The 23,333-nt window shown below is 40.5% G+C and overlaps 2 protein-coding genes across 9 annotated transcripts in view; both read left to right on the top strand.

The window, feature by feature from the left end:
- The window catches only part of ARHGAP24 (Rho GTPase activating protein 24), a 173,557-nt gene extending 170,583 nt beyond the window's left edge, over positions 1 to 2,974 (top strand). For all 7 annotated transcript variants that reach the window (XM_051790917.1, XM_051790919.1, XM_051790922.1 and 4 more), the window contains one exon: positions 2,241 to 2,974. In XM_051790917.1, coding sequence (XP_051646877.1) covers positions 2,241 to 2,484 — 244 coding nt within the window. In that variant the 3' untranslated portion in view covers positions 2,485 to 2,974. The remainder of the gene's footprint in view (positions 1 to 2,240) is intronic.
- A 127-nt stretch (positions 2,975 to 3,101) lies between these two features.
- LOC127472536 (mitogen-activated protein kinase 10) overlaps positions 3,102 to 23,333 on the top strand; it is a 196,962-nt gene continuing 176,730 nt past the window's right edge. For both annotated transcript variants that reach the window (XM_051790947.1, XM_051790940.1), the window contains exon 1: positions 3,102 to 6,175. The gene's annotated coding sequence lies outside the window, so the exon portion shown is untranslated. The remainder of the gene's footprint in view (positions 6,176 to 23,333) is intronic.

Here is a 23,333-nt window from a genome sequence, read left to right as displayed (position 1 = left end):
AAGATGTTTTGGCTGTACCATCTGACTGCCTTCTGCAGAGTAAATCCAAGTTTTCTCTCTCATGACTTGCACCAGGTGCAGTCATTACTGTGTCACTAGGTGCTTGCCAGTGAGTTTCTCATTTTTCAGTGTTGACATACTCTGGCATTGCTTCTGTGACACCGCGATCCCAAGGGGTTTGTTTCAGAGCAGTTGTTTGCTACAGTTGTGACATGCTGTCCTGTTGGTGTCAAAAATACAGCCAGAACCTTGTGAGTTTCTGTAAAATATAATTAACTAAATCAGTAGGCTCTCAGAACATTTTCATTAGTTGATGCCTGTTCTCCAGAGACTGAGAAAGGCAACTGAATATCACCTTTCAGTGAAAGCAGTGTTGTGGCTTACACCATCCAGAATTTTTTGGGATTGGGGAGACTGCTTGACTCCTTTCCGGTTCTCATTTCTCTTGAGACAGTGCAGCATCTGGGAGTTAACTCTGCTCACAGTCCTGTCTCTGCTCTGCTGCTTTGCCTGAGGCTGTCCTTCACAGCTCAAACCTATTAAAGGAGGCACCTTCTTTAATAGGTCATCCTGTGTCTTTGTCTACAGGTAGTGCAGACTCTGCTGGCACACAAGGTTGATGGGGTGGATGGCCATAATGGTCAGTCAATAACCTCAGAGTCTGGGCTTAGCATTACTTAGTGCACACATTAACTAGTCACAGCAGCACAGAGCTGAATGTGCTGTGTTTGTAATAAGGATTGTTCAGTAAGGCTGTTCAGGACTTTCTGTTCTCACCTCTCTTACACAGCAGCTCTTTGCCTTAGTACCTCTGGCACTGCAAGTCCTAGTTGGATCACAACATGTGACAGCTACTGGCATCAGCAGCTGCCAGTCAAAGTGCAGCACACAGAATGTTGCAGTCTTTTGCCCACATCACTATTTTCAGCATGGTATGCAGTGCAGGAGAGCACTGCATAAAATGTTTAATAAGCATGATGACTGTATATTTAATACCACTAAGATCAGAGAATCATGGAACGATTTGGGTTGGAAGGGACCTTAAAGATCGTCTAGTTCCAACCCCCCTGCCATGGGCAGGGACACCTTCCTAGAGAGATCACCTTACTAGACCAGGCTGCTCAGAGCTCCATTCAACCTGCCCTTGAGCACTGCCAGGGATGAGGCATCCACAGTTTCTCTGGGCAACCTGTTCCAGCACCTCACCCCCCTCACAATAAAGAATTTCTTCCTAATATTTAACCTAAATTTCCCCTCTTTCAGTTGGAAACCATTCGCCCTTGTCCTGTCACTACAGTTCCTGATGAAGAGTCCCTCTCCGGCTTCCCTGTAGGCCCCTTCAGATACTGGAAGGTTGCTATGAGATCTCCACGCAACCTTCTCTTCTCCAGGCTGAACAGCCTCAACTTTCTCAGCCTGTTTTCACAGGGGAGGTGCTCCAATCCTCTTATCAACTTTGTGGCCTCCTCTGGACTTGCTCCAACAGTTCAGTGTCCTTCTTATGTTGGGAGAGCCAGAACTGTACACAGTAGTCCAGGTGGGGTCTCACCAGAGCAGAGTGGGAGAGAATCGCCCCCCTCAACCTGCTGGCCACACTCCTTTTGATGCAGCCCAGGACACGTTTGGCTTTCTGGGCTGTGAGCACCCACTGCCGGGTCATCTTTACTTTTTCATGAACCATCACCTACGAGTCTTTTTTCGCATGGCTGCTCTCAATCACTTCTCTGCCCAGCCTGTAGGTGTGCCTGGGATTGCCACAACCCAGGTGTAGGACCCTGCACTTCACTTTGTTGAACTTCATGAGGTCCATATTTATGGATATATGCAGATCCATATTTGCAAATAGATGCAGCAGGTAAATCAGCTGAAGAAAGGAGATTAGCAGTGAAACAAAGGTGTTCAGGGCATTACTCTGGCCTTGTGGGTGACACCAGTGAACTACAGCAGGAGCTGGGTGTCAGCACTTCCAGAAGTAAAAGGAGTAGTTAGCCTATTCCTGGAGAATTAGATGGAGCTGTTTGCCTCTGTGGCTCTTGCCTCTGTGGCTGTTCCAAGGCATTTTCTAAATGAGCCACCACAGAGATTGCCCTGTGAGAACAGTTCACTGATGGAAGCCATGGTTTGTAGTCTAAGCTTTGTAAATGAAAAGGCGTGTATGAATTTGGTGGGGGTGTGCATTTCTGCTTGAGTGAGTGAGGAGTGCTGCTCAGGAGCTGTCTGCTTTTATTTCATTTATGCAGCTTGGAGCAGAGAAATCTCACCCTGGAGACAGAAATGATGGCCCTGCATGAAGAACTGGATCAGGAGCGGAAGAAGTTCACAATGGTAGAAATCAAAATGCGCAATGCAGAGCGGGCGAAGGAGGACGCAGAGAAGAGGAATGATATGCTGCAGAAGGAAATGGAGCAGTTTTTCTCTACTTTTGGAGAACTGACAGTGGAGTCTCGCAGACCAGAAAGAGGCAACACCATCTGGATCCAGTGAGCTTTGAAAGAGTAGACTGTGGGACTTCAGGAAGGGCTTAGGGGTATTTTACTGTATCAGGTGGCTGGTCACCTGTCTGAGGCTAGTACTCAAAAAAATGTTATAAACCCTTGAAGGAAGGAATCGTACAGACATAATCACTCATATCTACAGCGTGTACTTATCAAGTTATACTCTTTGAATGCTTCATGAGACTACTGTCAAGTGTTACAACTGGATATGTGTATATAAATTTAAAAAAACCACACCTTAGAGAGCAAGAGATGTATCTGAAGAAATATTTTAATGCAAGTCTTGTATTTAAACTGGTAAATTGAAATGTTGTTGCAATCAAGCTTTATATAAAGGCTTTTCTCCCTTGCACTTAACATAATAAGCTATTTTTGGCATTGTGTTACCATCAGCTTATTTTGTATATCAAATGTTTTTTCTGTTTTTGTTTTGTTACCCCTTTTGCTGGGGAGTGAAGATAAACAGATATGTTAAGGTTTATGTGTCAATGGTTAACCCTAATTTGCGTCGCTTCTAAAAAAACAGCAGGACGAGAAAACAGAAGTGTTCAGTGGGCAAAATAAAGCAGTACTGATTTAACAGAATTGATGGCCAGGGTAGAACTAAATGAGGATATCAAGTCAGCAAAATTGGGGGCAGTGGCAAAGGGATAACAGCTGCTTGTTTGGGAGCAAACGTGGGTAGCATAGTAAGAAACTGGGAGAGTGGAAAGGGAAACTTAAGGAGAAGTTAATCACGTGACCAGAGCGTTTTGGTGCACCCTAAAGAAGCCCTGTGCCTGATCGCTGCAGCTCAGAGAAGGAATATAAACCAGTTGTTCTGACCATATTTGCATCTGACTTACCTCTGTACTGTGGGTGAAAGAGAGTCCTTTTTGTAATGCTGGTGAAGGGACACACAGAGGGGATGAACCAGAGATCCCGGTAGCCTTGTCAGTGCGATGGGTACTGAAAAAGATATCAAAAACATTATGTCCAGAAATTACTGGAGCAACTGGCAAGAAGGAGTAACTAAGGAAGAAAGCACACCAACATATTCACCACTTGTATTGACAGTGCATATTAGCAAGTTATCACGCTGTCTGCATGCTTCAAGACATTACTGTAAGTGTTACAACAGTGAAAGTCCCCAGGCTCGTGGCATCACCAAGGGAACACCTAGAGGGAACAGCCTGGAGACTATCAGCATGTGGAATGCCAGTGAAAAAGAAACAGCAAAGCCATGCTGTAAATTAATCATTTGTTTGGCATCTTTACATACAGTAAGTATAACCGGTATTTTCTACACCGTGTTTAGGATGTTTTGTTTTATCTTTGCCTTTAGGACTGCAAGCAGTATTATTAGAGAGGATTGTTGAGACATCTTGGCTTCCCTCTAGTGTCTCTTAAATATATTGCAGTTATTTTTTAATTCCAGTTGAGAACGAATGATGAGAGTAACCTCAAAGAACATTCTTGGTTGTAGCATGTATATTCGACAAGTGTTAATTGGATGTGGGAATTATACTGGGAAGCAACCACGAGTTTACATTTCAGAGAAATATAGAACATTACACATGGTGCTTGTGGATGCATTGTTTGTGTCTGGTGAGATTCAGAGTCCCCAGTCAGGGCATCTATTGTACTAATTACTGTGAAAATGTCTAGTGCACATCCAGTCTCTGTGTGAATCAGAAAAAGTCAGGCAGGGAGAGATCAAGGTATTAGGGAGGTGCATGTTTTTATCAGCAGCAATCACAAGATGTACCCACAACGTTGAGAAAAGGAAACAGGTTACTATGTTAATTCTGATTTTTTAAGTGGATGAGTGACCTTGATATCTGATGCAAAAGGCTTCAAAGCCGACTCACAATTTAGGCAGTATCTGACATCAGAGTGTCTGAGATAAGTCTTTTCTTAACTGGAATATATATATTTTTGCACTAGATATATATACAGTATTGAATGGTTTTTTAGAAGCTCATGTTAGGCAGGATTTGTCTGTTTGAAGATTGTCTTCATCTAGATATGTAGCTCATCTTCATGTTTCAAAAGTTATTTCAGTCAGTTCCTCAAAGAATGTTCAAATTCCAGTTGTATGGCTAAGTACTGATACCCAAGTTTTTTGCTTAGCAATCCAGAAGAAGATTTCACCTCACTGTCTCTGCAGAAATCACCTAAAGAGATGGGAAACTCAAGCAGGCACAGCAAATTCAGAAAATATTACCAACCGTAAAGGTCCATTCCCATCCCTGCTCTTCCTGTGAGACTTCATCAGCATTTAAGCTGTGATGATAAAGTTGATTTATGTCCTTAGTGGCCATCTTCATGTTCCTCTCAGTGTTCTAGTTCTTTAAAAGCACAAAGGCCTTGATGTTTCTCGCATTCAGAATATAACACTTGTAAGTTCTCAGTTTTATGATACCATTCCCATGTGGTCAACAACTTGTTCCCTTTAGCTTGTCCAACCTGTATGTGAATTGACCTGTTGGGGAGGGCATGCCAGTGGATCTAAGTGGCCAGAAGATAAACTCATGCCACCTCTCATTCTGTGGAGTGGAAAGGGGCAAGATTTATTTACAGGATTCAGATCAACACAGACTGAGCCTGAAGGCTCTGAAAAAAACTATAAGGATTCCATGCAATGCATTTGTTGACCACTCATAAGGCAGTTTTTCAGGATTCTTTACTGTTACGGTGTTGAATGAAACTGAGACAACTGGTTTTATCACCATTTTGTGTAATGGAACAGGTCATCTTTCATTACAGGCCAAGTTGACAGTGTTACCTGCTACGAGAGGACATTAAGTTTCAAGTATCCATTAAAAAAGGTGTAATAATAAATTTGCTTTCACCTCCTTCCCACAAGTCTGTGAGCTCCCCAAATTAATATTATATGTTGTATGAATTCACTGGTCAGCTCCAAGCTCAGAATGGCAGTGTCAGCCCTTCTAGCACATTGTCTCTCAGTGCACAAGAGACAATGCTTATACAATTACTGCAGATGGTGGAAGAAAATCTCTTGAGCTAATGACACCTAGCCCAGTCACAGGGTATGACATTACATTCAGAAGCATAATTTCAGGGCAGCACACACAAGCAGGCTAGAGTTGAGGGACACAGAGTAAGAGGGGTACACTCTTACTGCTATTAATCCCATCTCCAGCCACATCTTTGGAGTATTGGGATGGGTGCTGATACCCTATGTGCCTTTCCACAGTAGACTGGAAAAGTGGCAGACACACCCCATGCCTTTTAAGTGTTAGAATCTGATGTTTGGCTTTGGAAAGCTTTTGTCTTCCCTTCTGTTTGTGAGAATCCTGCTCCACGTTTGGAGTATGCTCTGGTGCAGCAGAATAAATAAACTTGCTACACATCTTCGCTGCATGTTGTTATTTCAGCATCTCAAACTCAACCACTCAGCATCAGTTTTCCAAGTATGAAAAGGAGTAAATAAAATGCTATGTTACATGATATGCAAAACTGGTATGTTAGTATAAGAATAAAGAGGAAAGGAACTTGCTAATATTAGTCACTCTTAAGATCTGTAAGCAGTACTTGATCTTGTAGTTAAAATGGCAGTTCGGAATTTTATGAGAAAGATACAATTTGCTAAAGAGAATGAATATTTAACAAATATTTCTTGTGTAGCGTCCCGGTGGGATGAACAGCGGCAGGACAAGGAGACACTGAATAAACAGGTACAGTGATTTGCACATTTTGGCAGCCCAGTCACAACAGTGAGTTGCCTCCAGCTGCTGTGTGCTTTAACGCTTCCTGGCTGAGTGAAACTCCTAATTAATTTCCTTTCTTATTCTGAGTTCCCCCTGGAGTCTGTCCATTGAAGAGGAGAGTGTCTGCAGACTGTGCCCCTGGCAAATCTGCAGGGAAGTAGAGGGGAGGGAAAGGGGAGATGGGCAAATAGAAATTAACACTGCTTGTGATGTGGGCATTCAAAAATAGAGGAAACAGATGGGAGAGATGAGGAAAACAAGGAAGTTAATATACCTGAAATTGCCATGTGTAGGTGGTAGTAATCTGCCCTCAGTTAAGAGCATTCTTTCTGAAAGCTTGTCTCATACAAATGGGTTACTGTAGTTAATGTTGTTATTCTTTCAGAGCTCTCTTGGCTCTAAATTACTTTCTGGGCTGACACCAGTAGCTGGGTCAGCTGTTCCACAACTACCTTCCTTGCTTTTATCAGTCCTGTGTGCTAACAGCAAGAGTTCACGTGAAGAGATTGCTAGCAAAGCCATTGCTGTGAGAGCTGACTGAAAGGCAGGGAGCCCTGGAAGGTCAGATGGTTCCCCCTGGGTTCCCAGCACTTGCTCTGGGAACAGCTAATGGCCCCGGACTGTCGTTCAGCATCTCTGGAGTAGTGCTTCTCAGGAAATAAAATTATATACAGCAGATGCTCGCTGATATAAATTGCCATAGCTCTACAGATGTTTAGGAAGTGGTGAGAGAAGCTGAGGGGCTTTCCCTGAGAGGCTTTTAGAAGCTGTCATAATGTGTGTAATTACAATTAGCGTTGGTGATGTAGTTTTATTGGAAAAACGCTCGTCAGCAATAAAACAAGTTTCTTTAGTATGCCAATATTAAGGGGGAGTGTGAAAAATTTTTGAGGCCAGAAACATGATCATGATGCAAATATATTCCTCCCTTTTTCCCAAAGGGGTCTGGGATAATGAGCTGTATATGCAATACAGTTCCATTTCTGATTCTTTTAAATGCAGGAACGGAAAATTTTTACTACCTCTATGTGTATTACTCTCTTCATGCAAAAGAGGTTTAAAATGATTAATGTTCAGCAGGACTTTATGTTTAAAATACTGTTACAAGCATGGCTCACCTAATTTTTAACTGAATAATATTTAGGAGTTGGCTTGAGACTGAAAGAGGTAATTTTTAGCACCAGTATTTTCTCTGTTGTTCATGTGACAAAGGTGCAGTCTTGATTTTTCAGCCTTAACAGTTGCTGAAATGTGGGCTACAGTTCAGTTGAAAAAATAGTGATTGTTGCCTGTAGCACTACCTGCAAATCCTAAACTGCAACAAACAATGTTCTCCAAGTCTTCAGCAGTGCTAAGCTATGCCAGTAACTGGTATTTTTAATTGCACATTCTTTATATTGGGCTGAATTAGAGAACCTGGATTTTGGCAGAGCAGGATGAGAAATGCAGTGCTAGCTCTTCCCACTTTTAACCTAGACTGAGCACTCTGCTGAGGTTTACTCTTGCCTTGTGTAACAGTGAGATCTTAGGGTAAAATGTTGTGTGTGAAAAGGTTACAAATTCACACCTACCTAATTCCACAGTAGTTCCCATCTATGGACATGCCCTAATACTAACAGTGTGTGTGCATAATGGATCTATTTGTATGGTTTAGTAGTATTAATAGTGAATGTATCACAATTGACTTAATTGATATTCTTCTGTCTGGCTGAAGGGACCTACATCAAAGGAGGCTGAAACAGAAAGTAAGCAGGGTGTGAACCATGGCAGAAATGAAGCATTTCTGGAGGGAATTCCAAAGGCCATTAAGAGAACAGTTCATGAACTATTAATGTATTTCCGTGCTGCCAGCTAGGCCTCTCTTTCCCAAGGCACAAAAGCACACTAAACTATTAAAAACCTTGTCTAACAAGGAAAGAGGTGGATACCTGCTAGTATCAACTCTGGAGGATATGCTGAGTAAAGATGGGCAGCTTTGGATGCACAGGGGCCAGCAGGGGCTGAGTAAATCTGAATTAGTTTGCAGGGCCAGGCACACGTGTCAGATTAGGTTCTCAGTCCACAGTCCAGCAAATATGCCCATGTGGCAAAGCAGGCTTTACTGGCTTGGGCACAAAGCAGTGTACAAATACTGCTGTGCTGGTTCTGGAGGTGGCTCAGTCCATGCAGAACTAGCTCCAGGCATCATCAAGCTCCTCAGCATATCAAGATCAACTGTCTTGCATTCACAGGGTAGACATTCCCCAAACTGTTCAGCTACAGCCCCACTGCTTCTCCTCTGTCTTTCTCATAGGACTGTGGCCACAGAAGAGAAGTGGAGGCAGGGGGGTTTGAGCATCCTTTGAAAGAGGCAATGGGTGGAGAAGGAAGTGACCCACCCGCTCACTTTATACCGAACAGGTAAAGGAAGTCTGAAAGATGCAGATTTATGTAGCTGTATCATTGCTCACCACAGGCACTGGCAGATGAGGCCCTGGCAGTTCCCAGCTGTAGTAGGGCTTGCTATGTTAATGCAATTGGAAAGAACTGCCAGCTCCCAGCCTTGGAATCCATGCTAACACTACAGCTCCAGGTTTCACTCAGACAAAAATGAAGATAATGGCAAAGGAGATCACCTTCCCTGTGACTGTGGCTGGCAGGTGAGAACGGGTTCATGGTAGTTGACAGGCCCATTTAGTTCTATCCTGGGAAGCATTTAGTGAGAGCTGGTCCTTTGGGAAGTGTGCCCACAAGGAAGATAAAAGAGAGATCACAGCTGAGGTTCACTTCTGAGCTGTCATGACACTATGGCCTGTAATTGAAGTTGGAGGGGAAGCAACTGTGGAAGTCGGCTACAAGATGTATGTATGTGTGTGTGTGGACTGGTAGAAATGTGGAATAAACTCCAAACAAATTTAATATTGAGAAAGGAGCTTTGCTATTGAAGTCCTCATTTTGAGTCTGAATCTTACATTGATGAAAAGAGGTGGGTTGGCAGATGTAAAGAGGTGTCTTTTGTTTGTTCAGGTAATGAGTATGTGGCACACAGTAGTCATAAAACTACTCCCTGGGCAGCACAGCTGTGCATTTCTGTCTTTTCTGGCACACATAGAAGTGACTTATGCTGGCCTATAGTGACTGTACTCCTTCTGTTCATTCTGCCCACACAGCTGTAATTGAAGTCCACTGAGTGGATGTCCTCAGTCACACAGCTATGCCCAATGCCCCAGTCAGGCCTCTGTGCTAGCTGGGGGATCAATTTTAGATTTGCTTTGAGGTTGAACTTGAGTTGTTGAAATTGAGCCTGTGCTCTGCATGTAAATAGGAAAAAAGGATTGATCAAGATTACCGAGTTCACTTGTTCTTCTTGAGATCTAACACTTTTAAAATGTGGAGCTTAATCATCTTAATATTGAAGTTGAAGCAATTTCTGCGATCACAGCAGGGAGGACTAGGTAAGAATCATAACTATATTGCTACCACGGGTCAGAAATTATTGTTGTCATTACAATCAGGGGACTGAGGAGAAATCCTTCTCCATTTTTTGAATATGTGTTTTAGGAATAGTTGTTTAGAAGAACTTCGTTCTTCTGTGTAGATTCTGTGTTCTGTGTTAATTACATACCCAGAGAGGTAGGTGGTGTGTGGTGCTGTGGATTTACAGTGTGACAGGTTTTTGTTTCCTCACGGTTTCTGGGCAGTTTTTTTAAAAACGTAAACAAATTACTTGTGTTCTGCTTCTCTACTATTCAAGTTCTACTGTCAAGGCAAACAGGAAGAAAGAAGAAGAAAAAAGGAAAGCCCAGCTACAGTTACAGTATCTGTTTCTTTGTTCAAACCCTATAATCTCAGTAGGCCCATATAAACCCTGCTCTCAGTAAACTTGTAATTCCAGTACACTATAGAAGTACCATAATTGCACACTGAAACATGCCTCAGGCAGGTCATGCTTTCTGATACTTTAGTAATGCTTTGCAATACTTAACAATTAACCTAGTTGTTACTGTGGGAAGAGCCAAATCCACTGCAACTCAGCAAAGGCCATTAAAAAAGGCAGGATGGCAGGAGAGAACGTCCATGCTGGTGAACACAAATCAAAAGGCTTGTTGCAACCACTGATTTCCTACTTAGGACTTTAAAAAAATTAGGAAATAATAATTTGTGAACATTAGCTATAAATTTTGTATTGATTTTGATGTTAAATATTTGCGTATGGAAGAGGGGTAGATAGTTAATAGGTGTGCGTTGAACACATAAAAACAAGTCAGCAGAATTACTTTGACTTGGCCTGAGAAGCTGGAGTCAAGTCAGTGACCCTTCTGAGGGCAGCAGTCATGTCCATGTGATGGCTTGCCCTGAGAGTGGTAATGTTTAACTGAAGAACTGTGATTCTACAGCAAACAAATCTACTGTTGTCTTCTGTCTTTATCTGCAGTGGATTAAGCATAAACAATGGACACTTTTTGACCTTGCACGTCAGAAAAGGATAAATTATCTGCTCATCAGGGGCGAGGCAAAGTCGCTAAAAGGTATGCAAGCATAATCTGGGGCAGTTCTAATACATTAAATGACACTGCTTTAGAATGGCATAACTGGTATAACCAACAGCGAGGTTTTGCTCAAGCAGCAAATGTTTGCTAACAAATTATGGTGGGCTTTGGCAATGAATGGGAAGATGTGAGGTTAAAGGAAAACATAGAGTCTTTAATCATGCAGGGCCTGATTAAAGGCCCTTAAAGATTTGTTAAAGACTTTAATTTGGGCTCAAATGTGGCCTACAGTAAACAGAAGAACTTCCCTTCATAGGGAAGATAGGATTTCAGTCAGGCACCAGCATGAATCCAAGAGGATTGTATTTCAGTTTCATTGACTGCAAGCCAAATTTAATTCAGTCTAACCAATGGGGTACCTGTAATCAATAGATCATTAAAAGGAAAAACAGCTCAACTCCTAAGAGGGATTTTGAAAAAGGGGTTACATAGATTTAGTCTAGAGGCCAGCAGTGAAAGCCCAGCATACTCTGTTTTGCTTCAACAGATTACTGACAGTTTGCATGGATAACTTACTGATCCGAACTCCCTTACCAATAGTCCTTGTCCCTTACTTCCTTTTTTATGATTATTTTTTCTTAAACTTTCTACCTTCTTAGGCAAGGCCCAGAAAACTTGCCACAGTCTTGACAATTTACTGGTTGTTCAGTGAATAATCTCTGGCCATATACTATATTGGGTTTACTTCCTGATTCCTGATTTTTGGCACTGACTGTTTAAGGGAATGTCAATTTGCCTTAGTGTTCCATATGTTGGGGAAGCAGGCATCGTACCCACATAGGAGATTGATATAAGATGCACAGGATGTATAGTCATTTTATGGAGCATGGGTGCTCTGAGGCAAGGCAAGGTGTTGCAGGAAAACCTTCACTATTGTACAGCAATCCTAGGATGGAGGTATTTAATTTTTTTTTTCTGGTAAGAATTTTCTATCAAGACATCAAATATTTTATTCTTTGGCTGATTAAAATATTAGCTACTAGGAAAACTGAGGATATCTACAAACTTAACATCTCCTTGTCCACTGGAAATATAAACTAAGGGTAGATATTACAGTTGAAATTTTTACTTTTGTATTTTGTTGGGGGGTCAGGTTTTGTTTGGTTGGTTGGTTGCTTTTGTTTTGTTTTTTTTTTAACTTCACCGAATACGTTTTTTTCTGAACTCTTACCATTGAAGCACCACTTTCAAATGAATGTTCCATAACTTCACATGAAGAGCCCTAGAAAATACAGTCTCTCCTTTTGGAAATCTTTTTTATTTCTCACCATGAGAGTCAGGAGAGAGAGAGGTTGCACTTCTTTTATTACCTTCTTAGCAGTAAGCAACTGGTTGCCATGATTTGAGGTAGCCAGTGTAACACACGAGAGGCAGTACAATACTTAGACCCCTACATTTAGTGTTTGTCTTCAAAATGTCTCTCATATATTATCTCACAGTAGTTCTAAATGAATGTATTGATTTTCATACTATTAATATTATAATTTAATCATCAGCATTACATAAATGCATTATCACTTTGATAATAATAGAAATATTTTTTCAATAGCAGCATCATTTTGGGCCTGATAATAGAAAACATATGATTTTCATTATACTATAGTGGGGCAAGGAGGGAGTGATAGAGCCAACAGCATTTTTAAAAAAGAAACATGTACAGCAATGCATCGACTGGCACACTGAGAAAATTCAATGGTACTTCTCAAAAAAAAAAGGTACAACATTTCTTATAAATCTCACGTAAAGATACAATTTTAAAGGGGTTAGTAAAGAAATGTTATAACATCCAGAGCAAAAACAGCTACCAAGAAAGGATATAGCCCACATGGTTGCCAACACAGATCTGAATAGCCAGTCACTAGCAACTGCTGACTAGGTAACTGCACTAGCCTGGGAAATAGTGGTTAGTTCTTTGCTATCCAAATCCCTCAGTGCTGTTAATGTGTTTTCAGCACAGCATGGCCACTGTAAAGCAGCCATCCTGTAATGGTGCAGCATGTATTTGCAGAGTTTTGAGGATCCCTGGTTAGACAACTCCAATGAGAAGCTGTGGGGATATGTGCCAGCTGTGAGTCTGACCACAGGGAAGAGCAATGAGACAAACCCAGGGCCACTGTTGAGATTGTTCCTCCATGGAACACCAGGAGGCATGAAACCAATGTGGCAGATACTTCTCTCAACACTGCGTGGAGCTTAACTATGGTGCACTTAATAATTATCCCAGGCCAAATTCGTCCTGGTTTTACTCCACTTTATGTCCAGTAGAGTTGTGTAGTATTAAGTGACTGCAGTATAGCATGCACATACTCAGCAATGCTTTAGACTCAATAGCCAGCTGTGGCAGCAAGAAGCTCAGAACACTCTATTTCTGTCTACTCTTAGTATGATAGTTTGTCTTTTGGCCAGTCAGAACTGAAAAACCCCAATGGAAACCTGAGAAGAATAAGAGTAGTGATGGGGGAGACCTGACAATGCACAGGATGTGTGAGACAGGGAAACAGTAAGAAGGCAAGAGAGATGTCATCCTACTAGAAACAATGTAGTCATGAAACCCTATTCTTAGCACTGCAAAAGCTTTCACATGGATTATCTGTCCACTCTGTGAGTACAGATATACTGTAACAACCATGACAGTGCTGGGCGGGCAGAATGTCTTATTTTTCACAGACCATTCAGTGCTGAATAGGTTGGTGTGGTGAAGGAGGAGGTGCCAGTTCATCACAGGATACAGTAGCTCAAGTAGTGAAGCTAAGAGCTCACTAATTCAGAGGTGGACTGTCCAGGAATTTAGAGTTAAACGCAAAACTCTTTTTCCTTGCAGTTCATACAGTGCCTGGCTTAACTCCTCCCTAGAAAGCAGAGGGATAGAGAGTGCACAGAGTGAGGACAGAGGTGAAATCTCTGCACTGGATCCTCAAGTAAGACATGGTTCCCAGTGCTTTAATGTAGTTTTGAATATATTGAGCTACTTGAAGCTTGTGTAGACATGCTTTTGTCATGGAAATAAAACCAAACAAAACATATACTTTCTTTTCAAAGCACAAATCTTGATAAAGCTCTCAGAAAAAAAAAATAATTACAAGATTGAGAGAAATGGTATCCTTGCAAATATCAGACATGCTTCCAGTTGCAAGAGCAGAGCATGACCTTCTTGCTTCAGTATGATGAAAAAAGCTCCACAAGTATTTAGGCTCCAGCATATTTAATTTGTTTCTAAAATATAATATAGTTCTCAGACAGGAGCAGACATTTCTTTCGAGTGAACATCATTGTGTGTTTGCCTATCAAAGTCTGCAATCTCCCATACAGCAGCGTTAATTGTTTGCATTACTTGAAATATTAATGCAATTTAAATGATTTATTACATCATCAGCCTAACTACTTAAGTGTTTAAAGTGTTGGTTTTTGATAAATTGATGTTCATAGGGGTAGCAGCTATATAGAAGATTTCTTCTTACCTCTGCTATTAATTGTAATCCAAGTCATAAGGAATGGAAACAAAAACCCCAAGCCTTCTACCCTATAAAACTAAATCCGTTTCTGGCTCTCCTGGAATAAAAGTCAGAAATGTCCTAAATTTTTATATATATATATATATATATATATATATATATATATATATATATATATATATATATGAGTTAGCTGTTACAAAAATAGAAGAGAATGCTAACCTGGGCTTTGTAACCCTCTAGATAATTGAAACCTCTCCATCTTTTTTTTATTTTCCTGTGGAGGGGCAATTGAAAGACAATACAGTGAAAGAAAGATACAAAGTTAGTTGTATTAAGACCTGAGTGTCTGAGATATTACAGTACTGTGAAATATCCATGTACCAAGTAGTATGATCTGATAAAAGAAGACATTTGAATGCTACTATCAAGACAGCTGTTCCAGTGGTAAGTACATATAGGATTGCCCCATGAAAACAAATCTCAGATGATTGCTGGGTAATCACCTAAAACTGTAGAGAGGAAAGGAATCAGTTGAACCACAGACTGTTTCTTTTTTGTCCAGAAGTTGTGGAGTCACACTGAGCAGCTAAATGTCAGGAAAGCTTTGTTTTTACCTTGGGAATGTACAGTGCACTTGATGATACAGCAGGACTTTCTTCCTCTTGATGAAAAATGCCTGGCAAGGACTAATTCCATCTTTAAGGTAAACTCTAGACCTGCTAAGTGTTTCATCTCCACAAAAGGAAGGGCATCTTGAAGACCTTCCATGAAACTTGATGGCACTCTTGGCTGTGACCCTTTTTACCCTTATAAATTGTCTTCTTGGGCAATTGTAAATATCTTTCCCCACAGGGTCCTGATAGTTATTGCTAAAATCTTCCTGGGTTTCTTTTCACCTACTAATTAATTTGATTTCTCAGGTTTTCTGTGGACCACTAATAACTCAGACCAAGTATCTGCACTGATGAAGCCACATTGCAGAAAATTACTAACACTAAATGAAAAGCAGTTGCAGAATAAACCTTGCAAATGTAGAGAGCTGTGATCCAAATTCAGGAAATGTGTGTTTGGATAAAACCTGAAGTCCTGAGGTTTTCATATGTATATTAATCTTAGCAAGAATTGACCTACTCTACTGAAGTTATGCGAGCATATTATCAGATCAAGAATAACTTGGAAAAAAACCACCCCAAAACAACCAAAACTAAACAAACCACATCTATCTTTAAAATGTTTTCTCACATGCAATTCAAGTGTTTGATCCTAACACTGAATGCCATCATTTGGCACATAAAACTTGTTAAATGTGTGAATTACTAGTGTTTTAAGCTGATATAGTGAAAGGAAAGCCTGGCCTCATTATCTTCAATCTCAGTGAGAATTGTGCTTTTAAAATAACTGTTAAAGACTGAAGTAGTTTCAAGCTTCAAAGATTTTTTTTTAGAAGAGCAGTAGATAAATACGTAGTGATATATAAACAGAGAGTACTCCATCTGTATCTGTAAATATAAATGGGACTTCCTGAGAGATGTATAATAAGGCATTTTATTCTTTCCTATTTGACTCCAGTTACCACAGCATTTCTTTGTTGTAACTAAGTAGCTAAGGTTATCTGTAGCAGCCACAATAGCATAAATTATATTATCAGTGAGGCAGTTCTTCTGAATACTGATACAACACAAAGAAGAAAACCCTCACAGACTGTAATGCACATTAGGAAGTCATTTTTGGTAGTCAGTGGGAGGGTGTATTGTTGTATCTCATAAATAGAGACAAGAGTAATCATATGGTACTATTTATGCAGGCGTTTTTCTGGCATGGAATTTAGTTGTGCAGGCTCAATACAAAATTTCAAGGCTGTGGTGGTGCCTCCTCTTCAGGCTGCTTTATGATCTCCAGAATTCTCATTAGACCTTGGCCTTGATTAATGGCTCTTGGGAAGTTAAATTTTCTTGAATTTATTAGAAACACTGTCTGTACAAGGAACTTCTGTTGTCTAACCAAGAAAGGGGACAAGAGATAATCAGTTATCTCCGGATAGTCTTGGAACATTACTTACCTGACTTATAGCCTGAAACAATATTATTGTTACTGGACTTCTGAAAAATTCTAGTAATTATTGTCTTGGATTATGACCGGGATGGAGATTGACTAATGACTAACTTCCATCATTGTGGAATCCTATAAACAGGTGTCCTAGGTGAGGCTCTTTGAGGTCTCCTGGGTCACACTGGGCTGAGAGCAGCATCTCCCTCTGAGTGGGACACCTCTCGGAGCTTGCCAGCTCTCAAGTTTGCAATAATTGGGGGATCATCACCAAAAGCTGACGGTAGAGCCTGGGCTGATACCCCCATTCCTCGAGGCTCAAACTTTCCTGGTGAGAAACACAGAGGCATTTGACTTGAGTATTTCACTGGACTCAGGGGAAAGTTTTCTAGCATATACACCTCAGTACACTTATATATACATCGTTGTGTCTCTGTGTATGTGTGTGTGAGAATTGATTCGAACACCCTACAGCAAGTAAAGTATGAACGTTGCCATCTGTGCTTAAGTCACTGTTGCAATTTTAGTAAGTCCTATTGAATCACTTAATAAGTTGATAAGTTAGAAAATAATTAAGTCCTGCTAAATCCCTTAGATATAGACTGTTGACTAAATGTGGTACTCAGGTTGGACACAGCTGCACCTAGGCTCCACCAGGACTTCAGAAAGCAAGGGGATCCTCTCTGAACTTCATGACTAAAAGGAAGAGTCCCCTTTTCCTTACACTTTTCCATCCTCAGTCTCCGTAGAAATCATTCTAAATTGATTCTAATCTCCTTTTCCTTTGTATGTTTGATCCATGCAGTAAGTAGTAGAGTGAACCTTGCCATCAAACATTGTCACGCTTTTCCCAATTTATATTAAACCTGCTTTATACCTTTTTCAGTGATTCTTTAAGTGACTTAGACCATTGATTCACAACAAAGAGTCAGAGTGGCTCACAAAGTCACTTTGCTCAGTGAGCAATTTGTTCGTTTGCTCTGATCATGGAGATTTCTTGTCTCACTGGAGTTGCTCAAGTGCCCAGCCTAGAAGTGCAATATGTTCTGTGATCTGTGCAACACAAATAATCCAGTAAAAGGAAAGATACAGTACACAAAGTCAAAGCTGTCCAAAAGTGCGAAAATAATGATTTTTTTGGGCAGGAAGCTAAGGAAACATGAAGAAAAAATTCAACAAGCAATTAATTCCTTCTTGATGGGGTAAATTCCAAACAGTGTCTGAAGAATGCTTTATGCCTGCAGATTACTTCTGTCTTTCTTTTAGGTCCCAGCATAACCTGCAGGGCTTGTCAGTTTTCCAGGACAAAGCCCAGTGATTGTAAGCTAGTTGTAAACTAGTTTACAAGAGAAAGAATGAGGTTCAGAGGAAAGCATGGGTCTTAACATGGACTATGTGCCTCTTACTCCAAGTCTTGAATCAGTGCTTACACACCTGCTCTTGGAGTGCTTTGTTTGTCCTTCAGATTAGTCCTGTGTAAATATAGAATATTAAGTTTATCTGAAACTACTGCAGTCTATAAATATTCAAGTGTCTGCTGCCAGTTTTGTGAATGTAAGACTCACGTTGCACTAATAGAAATTATATATTCAATCACAAATGAGGAGGACTTTCAAGAGACACTTATTAACATATCTAACAAGCAAAAAGTCCTAATAAGTAAAGAAGGAAAATAACTGCCTTTTCAGTGGAACTTCACAGCTCTGCAAATATCCTTCCTCTGCACCAGAATTTATATTTTTATGTTTTGTGAAATGTGGTTATTTAGTTCTGCCATCATGTATATACCACTGTATGTTCAGAGAAATGAGTGTTGCTTGGAGGATTCCTTTAATCTCTTTGAAAAGCAAGGCAGTTCTCCTCTGTGTCCTTCTACTCTGAAAAAAAAAAAGAGGTGGAGCATGGTGTAAGAGAGGACTGATCCATGCCTCTGCTGAGAAATCCAGTCTTACCTTCTTGATCTGTCTTACCCTGTTTTTAATTGCCTGATTCTTAACTTTCTTAGGTCCTCTTGTGCCTTCCAGCGATTAGGAGTGATGGGATTCAGCCATATTCCTGCCTTATCATCTGTGCCAAGGAGGTTTTCACTATCAGTGCATGTGCTTTTGTAAGGGAATTTTCATTCTGCTCTCAAGAGTGTTGCAGTAGGTGCTTGTGTTGCATAATAGTATGATTTGCTCATCCTTCTAAGGCTTTCCTGACAGCTTCTCAAATTCTTTTCAGTAACATCCTCTCCTTTATTCTAGAAAGGCTTCAACTAAATGCTGTATAATGACCCTTATCAGAAGAGCTTTTACGTCCTTTTTAATTTGAGACTAGAAGGAAAGCAGAGAGTTAATTAATTTTTAAGAAACGTGTACAGTAGCTTCCTGACCAAAACAACGCAACTCTGCGAAGGGTGGGATCTGCATTTCCTGCTTTACCCTGATCAGAGGAACCCATTTGATAGTGCATTTGAAAGCACTTGCAATCAGCCATACAATTCACCTCTTCTTTACAGAGTACCTTCAGTAAATGGCATTTTAAGTGATACTTTACAAGGTGAGTGCCTTTCTTACTGGGATCCTAAGGAACTACCATCACCACACCTGGTGCAAAACAACCAATTAACCTTGGCCAAAGTTAAGGAAGCATGCTGTAATACAGGTTTTAGTCTGAGTCCCAGTGTCAGTGAAGAGAAACTACAACTTCCACAACTTCCTGTGAATACAACATGGGTTCTATATAGCACAGCATAGACCACGTGCCAATAAAGTTCACAGTTGTTAGGTACATACTTAAGAGTGCTGCTGAGTCCAACCAACCAACCAACCAAAACTTATTAAAATCAGATTTCATCACTGTGGGATTAGCAGCCAGTTCATTAAACTATATGATTAATTAAAGATAGTTTTCAATGTATGCATACATGCATAAAATACAAATCCCACTTACTCTAGTCTCTATTCTAAATAAAAGGCATTGGCCTCTGCTTGCAATTATTGAATTCACTTGAAATACTTTTACTTCAGCTGTGCCATTTCTGAGGCTCCTCGTCCCCAGGTGTTAATGGCCCAGGGCAGCAGCTGTTGATTTACAGGGTGAAGGAAATTAAGGAAGTCAAAAAGGAAGATCAGAGAAGTAGTATAACAGGTAAGTGCTATGCTACAGGCTTTTTCCCTTCCTTGTCTCTTTTTGTCCTAAAGTTAATTCAGTTGTGAAAGCAGGAGCATGTTGGCTTCAAAGTCAGGGCAAAAGACCACTCCTTGCAAGTGGTGTTTGCTTCCTGCAAGGTTAGAAACGCTGTGATTTGTGAAGCTCCCAGAGCTGAATCCCACAAGGTAGGACTAAGCAGAAAGATGTTCTAGAGTGTTCCCTGCTATCGTGAAAAAAATGTAGTAACTATTTGGCTAGAATTCTGAGACCACAGGAATTATAATTTAGGGTGTTGGGTTTTTTTTTTTTAGGAGGGTATTTAGTTTCCCACTCTGAGGGAACGCTTCAGCAACTAGAGAAAGTCAAAAGACTGTTGAACGCTAAATGGTTTGAGACTAGTTCCTAAAGTAAATTGTGCTAGCTAGGACTGAGATGAGGAAATGCTGTAGTCTGAGCAGGAATTCATGCCTTCCTGGTTGTGGAAAAGCAAGTGTACACTGCAGACTGATGTAGAGTGGAATATGTCCCTGGCTCTTGGTGAGGGAGAGCAGATTAATGGTCCAACAGCACTACATACACAGGCGTGTGCGCAGGTACTTCTGCAGGGCTCCTGCTCTGTGCCTTCCAAAGGTGGTTGGTGTTTCAAGGGACATTGGAGGAGAGAATTATGGTTACTTCTTAACAGCTTTGACAGCACTGTTTGTAAAAATAGCACGGGAGTGGGGCATAAGGATGGAAAAATAGTCCTGGGAACTATATCTCCAGTGAAGTAGTACTACCTGGCAGCTGATAGTAAATCCGAAAGCCAGGCCAGGTAGAAGAAATTGAGACCAGGACCACAGATGACCTGCATTATTCTGGCAGATAACCCAGTGTGGACATAAGAAAGTTGAACTAACTGACTGGGATTTAATAAAGGTTTTTAAGGGTATTATGTATATACATGGCTAATATAACTTCTTTCTCGCTCAAGTAACTGAGAAGTTGTATTTCAAGGAGTTGAAATTTAAATTTGTGTACATATTTCTTAGGAGCTGTGTGTTACTCCTTTATCAGTTCTATACTAATAGTGGAAAAATTTGTCAAACACCGTTTTTTTCCCCAGCTTTTTAAAGAAAGTTTCCCTGAAAATTGGAAGTATGTTTTTTTCTGTGATTATTTGCTATGGAACTATGTTTTACAGAAGTTGCAAGCTCATCTTATTTTAGGATTTGTAGGGAAACGAAAATACAAAGGACTAGTTTCTAACTTGCATGCACAGCTTACTGGCAACATTCTAATGATACTGCAAGCAAATTAATTTTCTTTACTTGTTCTCTAAAGATTTTGTGTGTGTGTGTGTGTGTTCATTCAGCAGCTGCAATTTATGGCTGAATATGGCAGCAGTACCATAGAATGAAATATATTTTGATTGAGCCCCATCTTATAAGCTGTGCCATAATACAGTTAACTCATAAGAGGTCGAAGCCTTTTCTTGAAACTAAGTTAAAAAAAAAAAAAAAAAAGAAAACAGAGTATTCATTCTGTTTATGAATGAGGTGTCTAGGACGAATGTTTTCCAGTCCAGAGTGTAGCAGCCATTAACTCGGGGCAGTGAGTTACCACAGCTTCCCTAAACTGCCACAGGATGGCAGCCTTTCAGAGTAGTGCATTGTTATCCTGTGGAAAATCCTGTACTTCATTTTTCTGCCTGAAAATTGAAGAGCGTTGCGGTGTACTTCTTTGTTAGAGAAACCACTGCCCAGTTACATCGTACTGTATTTTGTCTGGATGCTCACAGAGCTTAAAAGTGTTTTTTTTTTTCTGTGGTGCAGTCTACATTTTAAGCCCAAAGCTGGGATTACAAGAGCAGTCAAATATGGTTGTGGAGTTGAAGCTGGGATTACAAGAGCAATCAAATATGGTTGGGAAGTTCTAGTTTTGGCTTTTCTTCAGCCTTCACTATGTTTAATGGAGTCTGCAGGGTTAACCTCTTTTTCCTCTTGCGTGTGGTCAGTTGGTTTGATTCCTTACTCAAATCCTTCTAGTACTTTCAATGACATTTTGTTTAAGTAGGGGTGTAACTTTAGAAAGTACTTCAGATATGGACAGCTGTTATTGTGGGTAGTGTGTGAAAAGCAATTATTACTGTTGGCTGTCCCAAAAGAAATCCATACACATGTACAGGTCTCTAAGATTACCACAGACAGCCAAGGAGTTCAGATGGAGCTGATAGTCTACATAAACTCTACAGGACTGTGTGACCTCAAAATTAACACAGCTGTGAAACCCATAAAAAGAATTAATCAATTCCACACAAGTTTGCAGCTATGTTCACAGGATAAAAATTGCAAACAATTCTTGGATCCTGATCTAATTAAGATCCCTTTATACAAGTCTGTGATGTAAAACAACAGCTTTGAGGCTACATTGAAGTTGATGATTGCATTAGTTGTGAAAACTCATACCTTATGATATTAAAACAATAAATACTTCCACATAAATCAGCAAAAGTTATTTGATTGCTTGCTGCATATTCTTTCTTTTGACAACTACCACAGTCTCGCTGAAGGCACATAACTATCAAGTTGGCAAGACAAACTCTGAAGTTAAGCAGACACATGCAGGTGTCTTCCATCCCAGCTGACCAGCAGGTGACAGCTTTCTTTTTCTCTTGAGGAACATCAGAAACACACCTGTAATGCACAGTGTTGGAAATACTGTCTTCAGATGCTGTGTCCATCATTCAAGCTAAAAGAAGCCTTCCTAAAGTGAAAGGCTAACTTAAGGTACAGTACCATGGCATTAGTATTTTTAAAGATCTCCCAGCCTTATTCACTGTAGCCTGGAGAAGAGAAGGCTCCAGGGAAACCTTATAGCAGCCTGCCAGTACCTAAAGGGAGCTTAGCTGGACAGGGACTTTTTACAAGGGCATGTAGTGACAGCATAAGGCCTTAAACTGAAAAAAGGCAGGTTTAGATTATATATTAGGAAGAAATTCATTACTGTGAGGGTATTGAGGCACTGGCACAGGTTGTCCAGAGAAGCTGTGGGTTGCCCATCCCTGGCAGTGTTCAAGGCCAGGCTGGATGAGGCTTTGAGCAACCTGGTCCAGTGGAAGGTGTCCCTACCCATGGCAGGGGGCTTGGAACTGGGTGACTTTTAAGTTCCCTTCCAACTCCCAAACCATTCTATGATTCTATGTTGGACCCAAGCCAAGACAATCTCACTTCAGGGCAACAAGACACATCCATCTTGTCTTTCTTTCCCAAAGTCTTCTCATATATATTTTCACTACCAAATACATGGCAGAGGGTCATGTTAAAAACAAACACTGACTTTCCCCCCCCTATTACAGGGCATGACATAATATTGCCAGCTGCTTACATTTGTTCCAGAAAGGGATCATCCTATTTAGTCTAGCTTTCTTCAGAAGCCCAGCTTGAGCACCTCAACATAAGTATGCAGGTCAATGTAATTAATACATGTATATTCATCAGGAACTTGTTGCCCACAGACAATTCCTCTGTGGTGGAACCTGCTTACCATGGACTCTAAAATAAGGCAATTATTTATGTTAATGGAGATCAAAGGAGAAATAGTGCCAATAGAAAGTTTTCATGGGCTTCATAGGATTATTTTGATTGAGCTAGTCTAACCACAGTGTGTGAGCCAAAGCCTCATTTTGCTTTGGTGCACCAAAGGGTGCAAATTATACTTATGCTTATAACATGTACAGTCTGCAAGCATAGACTTGCACTCATAAAATGAATTTCTAGGTTCACAGCAAACAACCAAAATTTCATTAAAATATGAACATAAAAAAATTAAATAATCTCAGAATTTTTCCCATTATTAACATTTTCTGTGAAGAAACTCTCTCAAAACAAGATGACTGCTTTTATTCTTTGCCAATTCAGTTATGTGAATTTTAGACATAATTTCTTGTTATGACTACTATTTGTATTAAGATGTGTTCCT

Source organism: Manacus candei, unplaced genomic scaffold, assembly GCF_025592945.1.
Source record: "Manacus candei isolate 608988 ecotype Guabito, Panama unplaced genomic scaffold, ASM2559294v1 h1tg000028l, whole genome shotgun sequence".
In the NCBI taxonomy this organism is placed as follows: domain Eukaryota; kingdom Metazoa; phylum Chordata; class Aves; order Passeriformes; family Pipridae; genus Manacus; species Manacus candei.
This window is presented reverse-complemented; position numbering and strand designations above follow the sequence as displayed.